We start from the raw sequence: 15,494 nt of genomic DNA, 5'->3' as shown, positions 1-15,494 counted from the left end.
TGAGTTTTCAGGAGACAGCATCCTCCCATTACTCTTCCACTCAGGATGGAAGATTTAAAATTAGCAAAGTTTAAATACTTCAGGACAACTGAGGATTGTGAAAATTTCTAGCACCTATCCAAATTATCCTGCTAACACAGCAATAGCACAGCTTAGCAAAGACCTGATGCTCAAACAAGCATTCAGCATATAATGACAGGAGCTTTAAAAAAAGCCCCACAGATCCACAGCAAAAAACCTAGCTCTAGCCTCAGTCACAGATTCCCAAAAAAGTTTGTGTTGGAAGGGACTTGAAAGCTCATCTCGTTTCAACCTCCCCTGCCATAGGCAAAGATACTACTACTAGATTAGGTTGCTTCAAGCCCCATCCAACCTGGCCTGGAACACTTCCAGGGATTTCTCTGGGCAACTTGTACCAGGGCCTCACCACTCTTACAGGAAATAATTTCTTCCCAATATTTACTCTCACCCCACTCTCTATCAGTATGAAGTCATTTCCCCTTGTCCTGTCACTACATGCTCTTGTAAATTAGTCTCTCTCCACCTTTCTCGCCTGCTCCCTGCAGGTAAACACAGGTGAAGAAATATAATTTGGTTTTTAAGTTGGGACTTTCAAGTACTTCTGCTGGTCCAATTCTGACATTGTTGCCTCTGCTGAAGTCAGAGATCAGCCAGGGCAGAGCTGAGGACAGTGGGGAATGTCTTGTCACAGGGCATTAACGTCCTGTTCAACTAAGTATACAAAAACCACCCCTGAACTCTAGTACCTCTGCTGCACCAGTGTGAAACACTGGTGCAGCATAAGTGCCTGCAGTACCCTTCCCAACCCTCTGCAGCTCCTCTCTATCCCTTTTATTAGGAGGGATACATATTTAGACCCACAATACTGCTTTTCTCCTGGAGGCTTGCTTGCCCAGACATCTCCTCAAGTGCTCCCACACATCCAACAACTTTTTTATCTCCCTTTGCCTAATGTGGTATTTACCTGAATCTCATCCCCTTGAAGTCACCAGAACCCAAACATGTCTCTCCTTCTCTTTGTGGACCAAAGCACCATCAGTCCTCTCTGGCAGATACAACTCCTATTAAGTTCTCTGAAAATGTTCTATAATATACTTTTATTTAAGCAGAATTGTATGGAAGGAACTTGACCCATTTCCTATTCACAGAGAGAAAAATAGGCATCTCCTCACTATTATTTTTACTTTCCCCATACATTTACTCCTCAAAATAAACAGGCAACACCTGGCCCCATAAACACCAAATACACTCAACTTCAAATCTGAAATGGGAGGAAGTTGCTCAAGATTTAGTACCTCATGAAATGGACTGCTACTGCTCAAAGAGTTCTACTGCAAGACCGAAACAGAGCCCTGACATGAACAATACCTTGGCTTCTTCTGCCATTTTCTTGTCTTCATCTATCTCGTCCGCCCTGGCAATGTAATCCTCTCCTTGGTGTTTCCTTCTCTTCTGCTTAGGGGCCATGAAACCTTGCAGAAACTTCTTAACAACACCAGCCTGGAGCGCAATCACACACTCTCCAAAATCCTTTAGGCTCTCCAGCGAGTACACCTGTTGGAAGAGCACAGGACCCCATAACAGCTGGATATTACTCTGCTGCTCAAAGTGCATCTGCAAATGGATGCCCATGGTACCTAATGCAGTTTGGTTACCTCCCACACCTGGTGGTTACGGAACCAGCATATTGCTGCTGTCCCAACAAGACATGCTGGCTTTGATACAGAAGATAAAAATCAGCTATGGAGCTCTGCTCCATAAAGAAGCCTGTCATGAGAATATGGAAACAGGACAATTGAACAGGACACTCAGCTCCAACATTATGACCTGCCTACACCTCAAGCCATCAGCTATGTAATCTTGAAATAATTGTTTAAAGGACAAATGAGAAAACTGATTTCCTGCTCCTCTTGTCTGAGGAGAACAAAAGACCAAGGACCTTCCACAGAAAGTATCATCTCACACACTTGTCTTGTTCAGTACTTTGCCTGTTCACTCACTTTTGCTTCATATTCTGGTGTCACATCAACATATCCCAGGCCTCCCTTCTGCAGCCGCGTTGCAACCTCAATTAGATCACTCCGGAGGTAGTTCAGCAGTTCCTGGTTGCCATCACAAGATTTGAGGCCCAAGTTCTGTTTCCGAGCCAAATGGATGGAATGTGTGATGTCCTGATACCTGGAAAATCAAACACAACCTTTGAGTACAGGCAGAGCACTGCCCTGGGAGGAGAGCAGACTCTGGGACAATGGTCTTCAGTGAGAGCTATGAGCTCCACCACTGCAGAACGTTCTTTGAAAGACACATGAAAGCACATGGCAAATCTGGCTCAGAGCAACCAGCACTGCCTTTGTTCTTGGTTTCAAGGAGGAATTTCAAGACTGGCAGAACTTCCTCACTGCTCAAGAGCGTTATTTATCAAGAATCTGCCCAAAAAACCCAGCAATCGCTCTACCTCAATGTCCTCCCCTCTTCAGCACAAGAATAATCAAAGCCCAGCCTGAGATGCTGCCCTAGGAATGGCAAGGATTGCTGTGCCAAGGACTTGCTCTGACTTGGAGAAGGCACACATAAGAAAAACAAAGAGTAGGCTCACTTTTTCTCCAAGCGCTCCTTGAGCTGGCTCTCCCTTACTCCTTGGGGGTGCAGGCAATCCAGCAGTTCATCCAAATCCTTCTGACTGTCACAGAGAAACCTGAAAGAAAAAAATGCACCTAGACCACTACCCTAGATCACCTAGGGTATCTCTGTGACGATACAATTTCTTCTTCTAAATAGTTCCCAAGGATCAGCAGGTAGGGATAAGAGGTAACCTATATCCTGAGGCCATGGAGCAAGGCGAAACATTCCAGGAATGCTGGTAGAAGAATTTTTCTTCAGGTTGGCTTCGTTTCAAGGTCCCCAAATGTAGCCAATGCCAGAGTAAGAAAAACAGAATCAAAATAAACACACAACTGGTTTATAGATGTATTTTCCCCATTAAGTTTATTAAAACATTGACATTTGAATTTAGTTGTCTATCCCAGGGATTCCATTCACTACTCTGCAGTTAAGTGATCTGAATGTTGTGTTAGATGTAATAGAAAAGACTAACATACTATGCACTGACAGCATGGCAATTTAATATTATTTTCTTTCATGAAACAGAAATCTCCAGATTAAAAAGGAGATGTCCTGGCTGATCCCACAACTTCTGCTGCTGGAGATGTGTGCCTGTGCAGGCTCTGTCTCTGCAAATGCGTAAGTCCTCCTCTCTAAGCTTGCCCAAACAAGAAAGCCCAAGTGCAGAATCTGAAAACCATATTGATCAGCTTGAAACCCTCTTGCTCAGGAATGCTTGAAGACAGCAATGGCCATCAGCAGTTAGTCCAATCTAAAAGAAGAACTACTTTTACAGATTTCTCTAAATCAAGATATTCTTCAATTCCAAAATACAATCATGTTTGCATGCTGGGTTGTACATTTAAATGAGATTCCGACCTTTCCTTCTTTTCTTTCCAATTCTACTCTAGGAAACCATGGAGACTCTTCATGTGATGAGATGTGGACTCAACTCAAACTTCAGAGGTCATTACAGAAAATATGACAAATTCCCTACCTTCTATAAGAGGATTGCTCATCAGAAGAGGGAAGACAGGAAAGAGGAGAATCAACCTCATTTGGAAACAACTGCAAAGGACCACTCTGTGATCCTTACCAGAAGATTCCAGATCTAATCTTTCTTCTTGGGCACGAGCTCAGATGAGTCAAGCAACAACTAGAGAAAGATATCACTGTGGCTCTTCTTGGAATACCAGTCTCCACGATGCTTATTTTTCTGGCAGAAATACTTACTAAACACCATATCGGAAAGTATTTCATAATTCTATGTATGCTCCTACTAGGGTAATAGCCTCACAATTTGCATTCAGCTAGGAAATTCATTACTCTAATAGAACATAGGACTGATTGCTCAACAATGGAAGCAGGATGTCTTCAAGCCAGTCATCTTAAGTACATCTGACCCCGTGGAGCATCCTCACTCTGTACTCTGAGATTAAAACCTTCAGGCACCATACTCTCTGCACCTCTCCCTGAAGAATAGGACAGAACAGCTTCAGATATCCTTCACCTACTAGAATCTGTCACCGCTGGGCAATGGCATAATCCAGACACCAAACCATCTGCTCTACAGATACTCCGCACAGAAGTATTTCCCAGACACCTTGAGATGGGTCACCCAGGTCAGGATAAAACAACATCTGACATTGCTGGTGATACACCACGGAATCCAGCTAGACAAATATTCAAGATGACAATGCCTGAGCTTTCCCTGTTTTCTTCCATGGAGACAAAGGGGGCACTCACTGCACTGTTCTGTCACACTGTAAAAAAGAAAGGGCTCTGGAAACAGTCATCATGTAGGGTTTCTATTCTCCAGTATTTTGGGGAAAGACAAAACAGGCTGCTGGGCAGCTGCAGAGAACAGCTCTCACCCTTTTAAGAAAGCCAGAGTTAAGCCCTGGTACAACTTTGTTCCTGATGAAAAGGATATGGGACAGGGAAGGAAGAACATCAACAGGTACTTAATCTTCCCAGTACACCTTGAGAGTAAGAACTGGGATTTCTGGGACAGGGAACTGATCTAATTAAGCCTGAACTGAAGCCTGAACCTAAGCCTGATCTGCAAAATACAAACATATTGGAGACATCATGTTAATTTGATTACTGACCCCTTTCTGCTCTGTGCAGCCACAGCTCCTGCTTCCCAAACTAGCTCCAGGCATGCTGTACCTGTAGGAATTACCTGCACATCCAGCTGGAGCTCAACCACTTCCAAGCTGGGAGCATTGACATGGTAAGACAGGGCTGACATTTTAAATGGGGAAGAAAAGTGGGTCTTGAAGAGAGGGATGGTGCCCTTCATGTTGCCTGACACAGATTAATCACACACTCGAGAGGGAGGGGAAAGATCCCTTTGGGAAAGTCAAGACCAGGTGAGGGTCTTCAAATTTATATACAAGGGGGAAATCCTGACTGGTATCAGGGCTTCCTGCATTCACAAAGAACAGCCTAGATTCTCTCCTGACATTTCTGGCAGCTTAAGCCAACAGACTGGTCACCAACCAGAAGAAAAGGCACAAATAGCACAAGCATCAAGTCAAAAGGAGCTCTCAGTATTCACTCACGCTGAATATTCCTACCTGTTTTCAGGCTACAGGATGCAAGGGACCACAGAAAGATCTAAAACCTGGCCTAAGGAACAACAAAATTGAGAGAACAACTAGAGGAGCCCAGGACCACTACCTGCTTTGGAAGGTTGCTGGAAACAGGGGAACTCCATTTGTACAATACAGGCAAGAAAAGGGAGTCTGCCAGCACCTACTCATAGTTAACTCAAATGGTCTTCTGAGGGGACCCACCCTACCACGCTGAATCCCTAACAGATGAAGAACAATGGCAGTTACTCTGCAGAGATGCCAATGTTTCCAAAATTCAACACCTTTCTATCAGGATGAGCAAGAAGTCTCCTGCATGCTAATATCCTGCCAAGGCTGTGATTCCCCCATGGTTCTTGCAGGAAAGTACACAGCTCACAAGCACTATGGTATGGAGAGAGACTTCTTCAGAGCCTATGTGCCCAGATCATGGAGATTTTTTAATAAGGATCAACATCTGTGAAAGTGGAGCACAAGTTGAACAGAGAGAGTGGTCCATTTGTCTGAAGAAGACAGAAATAACCAAGTGTTTATGATGCTGCACTTTTAGCAGCACTGAACTAATACTTGAACACTGGACCCTTTTCTGTGACAAAGTACTGACAGCAGAACTACTTCTGTGAGATATTATTTATGTAACTCTTGACAGAAGTATAAATCTATTTCTCCCTTTATTAGTGCCCTACCAGCTCCCATCCTCAAAGGGAAAAGGGGCAGGACTGTGAAAATACAACTAATCAGAGTTAATTTAGGGTTTAATTTCAGTCCCATCACTCTAAAAGATAAAAGAAAGGGTAAAGCTAAAGATCCTTTACATGCACTCTGAGGCTACTCAATCCCACATCCCACTAGGAAAAGAGACAAACAGCATGACCTAAAACAGAACATAAAGAATTGAAACCTATGCGCATGCAAAAATTATACATTGTAGCTGGACAAGTCCTTGTATCCAAACAACAGAGATATCCAAGGACTTCCGTGTGGGCTCAGGGCTCCTCAGGGCGTCCAAGGATAACGTGCAAAAAGCAGCCAAGGAAAAGACTCTTCCATAACTACTCATGCTCAGAGCAGTCCTTGAGATCAATGGCAATGGCCCCAAAAGGAAAATACAGAAAAAGGAATATGGATTTCCTCAGAGGAAAGTTCTAGTTCCTGGCTATCCCCTGAAGTAACAGCTCCCAGCCTGTCACTTGGCTTTCTGTGGATGCTTACATGTAAGTGGTGGCAGGTGTCAGACAGGTACTTAGCAAACAAACCCTAAGGAGCTCCAGATCTTTAAGGAAAAACCTTTCAGCTGAGAGACCTTACTGCTTAGCTGCAGGCATGGCTTTGGATGCCCTATCTCTCAGGGAGAGGCAGTCACCACAGCTTTCAATTAGAAGGGGTTACGTGTCCTTTGAGAAGCTGCCTCTGTGCCCCTGCTCAAGGCCCATGCCTGGCTCAGATTTCTACCTGCACTGTTGCTCCTGCCTGGCAGAACAGTGCACACAGGCACAAGACCCTTGTAAAAAAACAGCAAGTGCTGTGACTGTCAGCACTTAAAAGTCCTTCCTAGCGTGGACAAGAAAGAACACAAATTAAGGACATGTGGCATAACAGCCAGGCCAACCCCACCCCTCCCACCCCAGCTCAGTGTCTGATGTCTGAGTGGCCAAAAGGCAGAGCAGGTATGCAGTGACAGTTCTTCAACCTACTCCTCCAGTCTGCAGCATCCGCTGGGTTGAGGACTCCTCTGTGTGCCAGGACAATTATCTTTGTGCTTCCTACTCCTCAATGAACTCCTCTCTCAGCAGTTTGTCCACTGGTGCTTTGAACAGGTCCAATTCACAGATCTACAGCAGATGGTAGCAGCCAGTTGTGTATCTCAGCTGCAGCACTTTCCTCTCCATTTCAAAACAGCCATTTGCTACTTTTGTTTCCTGATCCCTCTTTTCTCTATCAAAGAAAACCTCTTCAGGAGACTTCCCCAGTTTCCTCTAGCATTACTCTCCATCTCCCTGCTGAACATACAAGTTTAGAGTGTTTCCGTTATTTATTTAGTATTTCTTAGCCAATTATTCTCTCATGCAAAGAGCTTCCCTCTTCTCTGAAGGCAGACCCTGTAATGACAGATTATGTGAAGCAGGATTGTTCTCCAAGGGGGAAAAAAAATTGTTTTGCCCTTAGTCTGTACTTCACTTTATCATTCTTTTTATTTCTTTCACTGAGATTCACCACAGGTTTTAAGTAGGCTTTCTTACTTTTAACAGCTTCCTTATCCTGACGTGAACTCAAAATGTTTTGTTATTGCTGCTACAGTTTTGTTTCCAACTTCCTCAACCCTTTTTTTTTCCAAAGGTAAGAGACAGCACTTTCTCTGACCGTTTAGTAGGAAACTCTAAGGCAAATATTTCTGAAAGTGTTTTGGGCTTCTGGCTGTCACTTTAAGCTTTTTTTTAAAAGAAGATTCTTAATTCTTTTTGTTGCTTTCTTTTCTAAAAGGAGAATACCATCTATTATGGCCACTCCATACAAAGCAGCTCTTAGCAACAGAATATAATTTAGCACTGAGTGTGTCCAGGATCTAGTTCCAAGAGCTGTGGCTGTGACTGGTTACTCCACACAGCACTCCCGCCTCTGTCACCACACTGACATACTTCAGAATGTTGTTGGGAGTTGCCAACCTGAATGAGCAGATCAAATACTGTGCTTTTTCAAGTTCAGCCTGGAGTCACAAAAGTTGAAGGAATTCTGTGTTAATTAACTCATCCAATTTGGCTCTATGGTGCCCTCAGTGTTAGCAATGTGCTCTGTAAATTTAAGCTACTGTTTTCCTTATGGAATTGGTCCTTCTCCTGGAAAACACCTTGCCATCTCTGCTCAATAAAGATCAAGTGTTAGAGGAGGCAGTCAGGAAGAGCAGAGGACTTCCCTGTGGATCACACTGCCTGTGCAGGACCCATTCCCTAGGAAAGACCAACTGCCTGAATTTTGCCAAGATGTGGGAAGGCCCAGGGGTCACAGGGTGGGGATTTGTCATGGGAGGATGGGGCAGGGAAGGAAAGCACAGGAACTCTATGATATCCTATAACCTGCTGCCATGACAGATAAGCAGCAGGGCAATACCAAGAGTCAGCACCCAATGCTGGTGGTTCAGATAAATCAAGACATCCACCATTTCAGTCTCTTTTACAGTTCCTGCTGGAGAAGCAGGTACGCGTTTAGTAAAGTAGCTCTGACTGGCAACTACTCTTTGGAGATGAGTTCAGCTCTATTTATCAAAGACCAAAGCAAACCCACACTGTGTGTCAGCAGTGGAACTGTGTGGGACAGATGCTGCTAAGAGGGGAACTGCAGGAACACATACTTTGTGACAGTTATGCTCAGGGTTATCTAAAAAAATACACAATGCTCCACAGCAGTTAACAGGTGAAGCTTAGCCAGGGTTTTCTGGCACGGGGACAACTGATGAGCACTCCTTACCACACAGAGCAACATTCAACCGAGGAGAATTTCTTTAAGGACACTGATAGGGCCAATTACTGCTGCAGGTTACAATCAACCATGCTCAAAGGTAGATTTCATTCACTTAGAAGACACTGCTTGGCATTGGGAAGCATTAAAGGGATAAGAGGCTGTCAACATGGAAAAATAAAATATTTAAAAAGCAATACATCTAAGAAGCATTTTAAAAGCTTAATTTATACTGCCTTTGTATGATTGATTAGGTTGAATGATGGCTCCACTGGCTCTTGGACTGGCTACCCTGTCAGCAGGGCAGTAATAATATCAGCAACAGAGGCCTGTGGAGCTGCTGAACCAACCCAACTGCTCAGCACTGAAAGAGGAACAGGTTTGTAGTAGGTTTAGTAAAAGAAATCTGTCTAGATTCCTTGACCTTTACACTTTGAGTACTTTGCAGCCATGGAAGTGTGTGTTACCATAAGTTCTGGCCCTGCTTGGGAGTGGTGGTCTCAGCAGGCAGGTCTGTGGTGGGCATGGAGCGGTGCAGCTTGTTCCCTCGGCTGTCATTGCCTGTGCTCTTCCGCTTCTCTGCAAAAGAAAAGCACAGGCTCAGGCAGATTCCTGAGCAGCATTCCTACTATTCCAAATACAAAAACTAGTTTCACTTTTTAGCTGTAGAGTGACAAAGCACTTTGAAAACCAAAGGAGGTATAAGCAGTATGAATTTTTATTTCTGAGCATCTCAGATAACACTCTGACATGAATTTAAATCTTTGCTCGTTCAGGCCTTCGATTGTTAAGTTTCCAAAGGAATGTGCTGAAATCCTGCCCACTGGCTGCAGCAGCGGCTGAGAGATGAAAACAGCTGGAAGCAAAGAGTTGATCAGGAACACAGCTGGTCAGCATTTGAAACAGCTCTTGTAACATGGAGGAGCTTGGAATGATGCACCTCCAGCTCAGTCAGTCTCAAAGACACAGGTGCTTGTAAAATTACACCTGGATGAAGGATCTCACTGTATGTTTGCCCTGTTCTATTCCTGTACAGGTATCTAGTTTGCCCCTTGTCTAAGACAATCCTACCAGGTGAGGGCTTGGATCTAACTCCATAAGCTCTCCTATGCAGGATTGCTGTAGATGGACTCAGTGCCAGAACATGATGTTCCAAAAGCAAGAAATGATCACAACTGAAACTCAGTTGATTCAGGTTATTGCAGCATCTTCCGTCTCAAGAACTACTTGCACACAGAAATGTTAAGTTTCCTTCTGTACAGATAGATTTCTGTGCCTGTTCAAGCTTGCAAGGCTCCAGGACCCAGGCTCCAAGTCAGCCAGGCAAAATCACAGAGGAAGCACTAGAAGTTCAGCAAGTCCCTTCCACCTCACCTGCACATTGAGCAAACGTGAATAGAAGGTTGAGAGGAAGTGCATGAGGGATGTTCACCAAAACAATCTCAATCAGCAAAGCTATGCATATCTAACAGACTGCCCTGCTTGTTACTATTCCACAGGCTGATCTAGGAGTCTTGGCACCAGCGGAATATCAGCACTGTGACAGACATCCTCACTCTGCAGCACAACTAGCTAATTGTGCAAGGGGTCTGGCACACTGCAACTCAGCAGGGTCAGAGTGAACCAGAGGGATGATACCAACCGACATCAACCTTGCTACTTGAAGGACAGGAGACTGTCCTTAGGTGAAACACTGCAGGCAAGTCTCCAGACCTGCAGCAGCAGAATGGAACTATCACCAGCACCTCCTCTAGGCTTCTAGAGTTTAAAGGAGAGTTAAATCAGAGCATACCCATGAAAACAGTCGGTCTAGACAGTTCTTTCACACTCATGACTCCACTTGAATAGTCAGAGCAGAGGAAATACCCTCAAGAGACCATACCTCCAGGACTGTAGTCCTTCTTCGAATCTTCCTTTTTCTGATGGGGAAGGGTAAATCTGTAGTCTATACTCTCATGTACCCAGCCTTTCTCAATAAACAAGCCAGGAACTTCATCTGAAAACAGCCAGTACCTGTAAGAAATATGTGTTATTAGGTAACTGTCTCCTTTTCTGGTTAAACACACACACACTTTTATTTGCACTGAGTCGAGAAGCATCTGTGTGCTCAACTCACTAAAAGCTGAATGCAGACATATCTTTATGTTAGCCCTGCTGAGAAACACGAAAAGCTTAGCTTAGAATCCATTCCAAGAGCATGCCTGTGCAATAACCATGAAAAAAAAAAGATGGTAACAAGGTTCCTGAGCAGCCATTGCCAGCACTTGAACCTCCACTAGTCCTGACCTCCATGGGAAGGCTTCAAAAAGTTGGGCACGTAACCAGCCACTACACTTCATATACACAAATACTTCTCTTTCCTCTGCAACTCCATACACCCTCCCAGTCAATCCCTTCCTGGGGGATGGTATCTAACACAGCCCCTTTCTCAGGGCAGAGATGGAAGTTCATGGTCATCTCCTTTCCCACCTGTTGTGATTCCTGTCAGTGCCAATTGGGGTCCTGCGCATCACCAGTTTGGCTTTGGCAATTCCATCCTGGAAAGTTTTCTCAGCAGCAGCTTTATGCCTCCGGATTCTTTCTTCCTCTGCTTCTTTCTCCATCCTCACTGTTAGAATCAGCAAAGAGCAGCATTAGCTTTCCTTTATTTTATCCAGACATCAATATTGTCCTTTATTTTACTATACCACGGGAGTAAAAAAAAGCAGTTTTATTGAGGATTTTAATAAACATTCTTTACAACCATATACTCTTCCGTTTACTTTCTGCCCACCATTCTAAAAAAAAAAAAAAAAATCTCATATAGATCTATATAGAAGTAGTCAAGGTGTAAGAATAGACTGGGCTGAAGAAACCCTGGATAAAAACCATCATATCACAGAATCATGGAATGGTTTGGGCTGGAAGACACTTTAAGGATCATCTTGTTCCAACCCTGCCATGGTCAGGGACACCTTCCACTAGACCAGGTTGCTCTAAACCCTGTCCAGCCTGGCCTTGGACACTTCCAAGGATAGGACAGCGACAGCTTCTCTGGGCAGCCTGTGCCAGGCTAGGATGGATGGGACTAGGGGCAACCTGGTCTAGTGGAAGGTGTCCTTGCCCATGAAGGGGGCAGGGGGGACCATGATCAACTTTTAGGTCCCTTCCAATCCAAACCATTCTGTGATTCTTGGTCTCCCAGAACAGATACTCCCACATTCCAGCTAAGGAGCAAAAGCCAGGCTCCATGAGGGATGCTTATCCCTCACTTGTTTCAGAAACAAAATAACATAGATTAGCTACACGGTCCACTTCCATCTACCCAGCATCCACATATACAACCAATACAACCCCTAAACTGTAATTCTGACGTGTTCTCTCTTTACATCTATACTCCTCAAGCAGCACTACTTACACAGAGACAGGGTCTGGTGTTGCAACTCATGATTTAGAGAGGTTTGAGTGGACAGTTTATATTTACACAGCTCCATAACTAATTCATTAAAGCAAGAAACACTAAACTGAGATTTATTGCCTGAATCCTGATATGAGAGAAGGGCTGCTGGCAACAACCTGACCACGGGAACAGCAGCAGGGCCAGCAGTAGGAACTGATTTTAGGCAGGAAGTATCTCCTCTGTACCCAAGAACCAGATGATGTTTGGACATAAGACAAATTTTTGGTTCTTTTCTGTTCCCAAAACAGATACTGTCTTGTCCAACCTCTCTGGGCCTGTCATAATTAGAAAGGTACTGAACAAAAGACAGACACAAATAAAAAACTAGAAGCAAGTATTGTTTTTTCTTAAATTTACAAAGTTTAAGCTGCCACAGGAACCACAGGAGACAAACTATAAATCTCCAGTGAGTATATCCCTTAAATTCCATATAGCCATCCTTATTTGTGGAATTTAGACAGTAAATCACAAAAGAAGAGGTCACTTGGGTTTATACCGTGTTATAATGGTGCTGGAGCTTCAGTGCTCTATTATGTCATTCTGAGATCTATATTCCTACATTTTATTTAGGTTTCATTCAGAAAATGCTTCTGGAAACAGGCTGTCATTTTTGCCATGAAGTTATTCCACAACACACAAACACTACTCGCTAGGTAATTTTTCTTACCTCTCATTTGTATTTCTTGTTGCTCCCTCTCTTTCTTGGCTTGGATGGCAAGAAGGCGCCTGCTCTTCACAGCACTGATCATATCATCAGCTTCGATTTCCACCCGGTGCTCTATTTTCATAATTTCGTGTTTTTTCTTTTCATTTCTTCCCATCACATGCTCTTCTTTCCCATTCTCCTTGCTTTTAGCCACCATTTCTTTTCGCTTCTGTTTCTCTGCCCTCTTCTTGTCATTTTCCTCCTTCAGGACAGCTAGGCGCTCTTTCCACAGCTCAGCCGAGGCCTGCTGCTTGGCCTCCACATGGTCCTGCACCGAGTATGTCATTAGGATCCGGTGACACAGTGCTCCAAGGATCCGCAATTTCTCTTCAGGAGTCAGCTCAAAGAACTCTGATGTCTCCAGTTTCTCCAAAAACTCATCCTGTACCTCATTATCCTCGAAAGCTGCCAAATCCTTACTTTCATCTACGTTATCCGAGACCTCGCTTTCCTCTTGCACATCTGACTTGCGCAGGCACAGGCGAACCAACTCTGAAGCGGAATGCAGAGTAAGTGGGATTTCAGAAAGTTTCATTCCCAGCTCAGCATAATCCTCAGCAATTTCATCCTGCAGCAGGGTCTGCAAGAGAATGACCAGTACTCTGTTCAAGTACAGGAAGCCTCCCTTTTCTGCACAAAGGGCTTCCATCAGGGACACTGCTGTGATGGGATACTGAGCATCTGGCATTAGTAACCCTGAGTAACAGCTCAGGAACTCCACCACCATGGCCACATCCCCAAAAAGTGTGTTAGGAAGTCCCTCTGGAGTATCAACCAGCTTAAAAGTAGGCAATGTCTTCCCTTTCAGATCTTGGTCCTCAAATCTCCTCTGTTTTTCCAGTTTTTCCTTCATCTCCTTCTCCTTCCGCTCCTTTGCTCTTTCCTTCAGTTTCTCTTTCAGCTTTTCCCTTTTCTTCTTCATGTACTCCTTCCGCTGTTCCTCAGTCATGGTGGCCCATCTCTTCCTGTGTTCCAGGAGCTCATAGCGTTTCTGTACCAAGCCTCGTAAATCCTCAGGGAGACGGGCACGGTCCTCATTGGAAAGCAGCCGAGCTGTTTTGGAGATGATGCAGGACAGAGCACTTTTTTTGTCTTCCCGGTCTTTGTTTTCTTTGTAATAGGCAATGAGATGGAGCGCTGCAGGAGGCAGATGTTTCTGGGGTTTCCTGGAAGATCCAGGGGTGCCTCCAGAATTCCTGGGAGCCCTGGATACCTTAGTGGTACCTTTAGCCATGTCCAGCAGTGTAATTTGCTTCATTTTCATCTTGGGGGTCTTCAAACCTTTTCTGGGAGACTTTGCCTTCCCTGACGACTTCTGCCCATTCAGAACCTTTTTGCCTCTTTGCTTTTTGTCCAAGGTTTTGCTGTTCCCCTTTGCTAGTCGGCTCCTCTTTGGAATGTGAAAGTTAGAACCAAGTTTAGCAGGTGACACAATTTTCATCACCTCTTCCAGCTCCTCTTTAGGACAATTTGAGTTCTTAGAGTTTTTCACCTTCAGCGGAGAGCCAATTATAGATTTTTCCAAATGCACGTGACACCACAGGGTTGGACTCAGTGGCTGTCCCAGTGAAGATCCATCTGCTTTGGATTTCTTAGGAAGCTTTCTTTCAGGTGACCGAGAGCTCTTCCTCTTGGCTGAGGGATTGAGAGCCATATACTAAAATTAAAGGAAGAATTATTTTGTATTAATATTAAAAGGTAAATAAAGTTATCTAGATATCTGTCAATTATTTTTGCCCATTTTAAATTTTTTTTTCTAATGAAATTGCTCATTGCTCTAAGGGTAACAGGCTTTTGCAATCATAATCAGTCAGAGAATGGCCTAGGTTCAGAGGGACCATAAAGATCATCTTGTTCCAACCCCAGCCACAGGCACGGACACCTACTACTAGACCAGGTTGCTTTAAGCCCTGTTCAACCTGGACTTGGACACTTCCAGGGATGAGGCAGCCACAGCTTCTCTGGGCAACCTGTGCCAGGACCTCACCACCCCCACAGGGAAGAATTTTTTCCCTATATTCAATTTAAACCTACTCTGTGTGAGTTTGAAGCCATTCTCCCTTGCCCCGAACAAATATTTATCTCCTGGTTTTACAACAACACTTGACAGTCTATGAAAAAGTGAGTTTACTGAATGAACAAAATAGTGCTTTCTACACCAGAAGATGGATTTTAAAACATCTCATTTTATGGTATGGCATTTAGTTGGTTAATATTATATTTGGCTGGTTAGCCCTAAGGGCTGGAAGAACCCATTCATGCTATGTATGTGTTCAGTACTAAATTTGTATTATCTGCCATCGCTCAAGGCAGCCCTGTACATGAACCAGGCCTCATGAAGTCACATGCATCCAGGTCTTGGGCCCAATACCTGACACTACCACATAAAGACTGCAGCTCTCCCATTTTTCTTACACCAGGAACTTTATTTTACTTGTAGACAAGTAATGCAAACCATTGGAAAAATTAAAAGGCAGTTGCATCTCAAGTTTTCAAAGCAGACCACTGTTCCAGATGTTCAAGCCATGTCACCTCTCAAAAGGTCACCCTTCAAAAGAGTAGGGATTCCTGCTCTGCTTCTCTCTGGAAATGGCACTTGGGGACATGGTTTAGTGGTGGCCTCGGTGATGCTGGGTAACAGTGAGGTTTGATGGCTTTCAACCCTAATGATTTTGTG

General features: G+C 44.2%; 1 protein-coding gene across 3 annotated transcripts in view; it reads right to left on the bottom strand.

The window, feature by feature from the left end:
• BAZ1B (bromodomain adjacent to zinc finger domain 1B) overlaps positions 1–15,494 on the bottom strand; it is a 41,261-nt gene that overhangs the window by 13,446 nt on the left and 12,321 nt on the right. For all 3 annotated transcript variants that reach the window (XM_059486700.1, XM_059486701.1, XM_059486702.1), the window contains exons 7-13: positions 12,779–14,474; positions 11,142–11,280; positions 10,555–10,685; positions 9,140–9,251; positions 2,618–2,716; positions 2,022–2,199; positions 1,390–1,575 (exon numbers count right to left, since the gene is read on the bottom strand). In XM_059486700.1, coding sequence (XP_059342683.1) covers positions 1,390–1,575; positions 2,022–2,199; positions 2,618–2,716; positions 9,140–9,251; positions 10,555–10,685; positions 11,142–11,280; positions 12,779–14,474 — 2,541 coding nt within the window. The remainder of the gene's footprint in view (positions 1–1,389; positions 1,576–2,021; positions 2,200–2,617; positions 2,717–9,139; positions 9,252–10,554; positions 10,686–11,141; positions 11,281–12,778; positions 14,475–15,494) is intronic.

Source organism: Ammospiza nelsoni, chromosome 21 (genome assembly GCF_027579445.1).
Source record: "Ammospiza nelsoni isolate bAmmNel1 chromosome 21, bAmmNel1.pri, whole genome shotgun sequence".
Lineage (NCBI taxonomy): Eukaryota > Metazoa > Chordata > Aves > Passeriformes > Passerellidae > Ammospiza > Ammospiza nelsoni.
The sequence above is the reverse complement of the archived record's forward strand: the minus strand, read 5'-3'. Positions and strand labels throughout refer to the sequence as shown.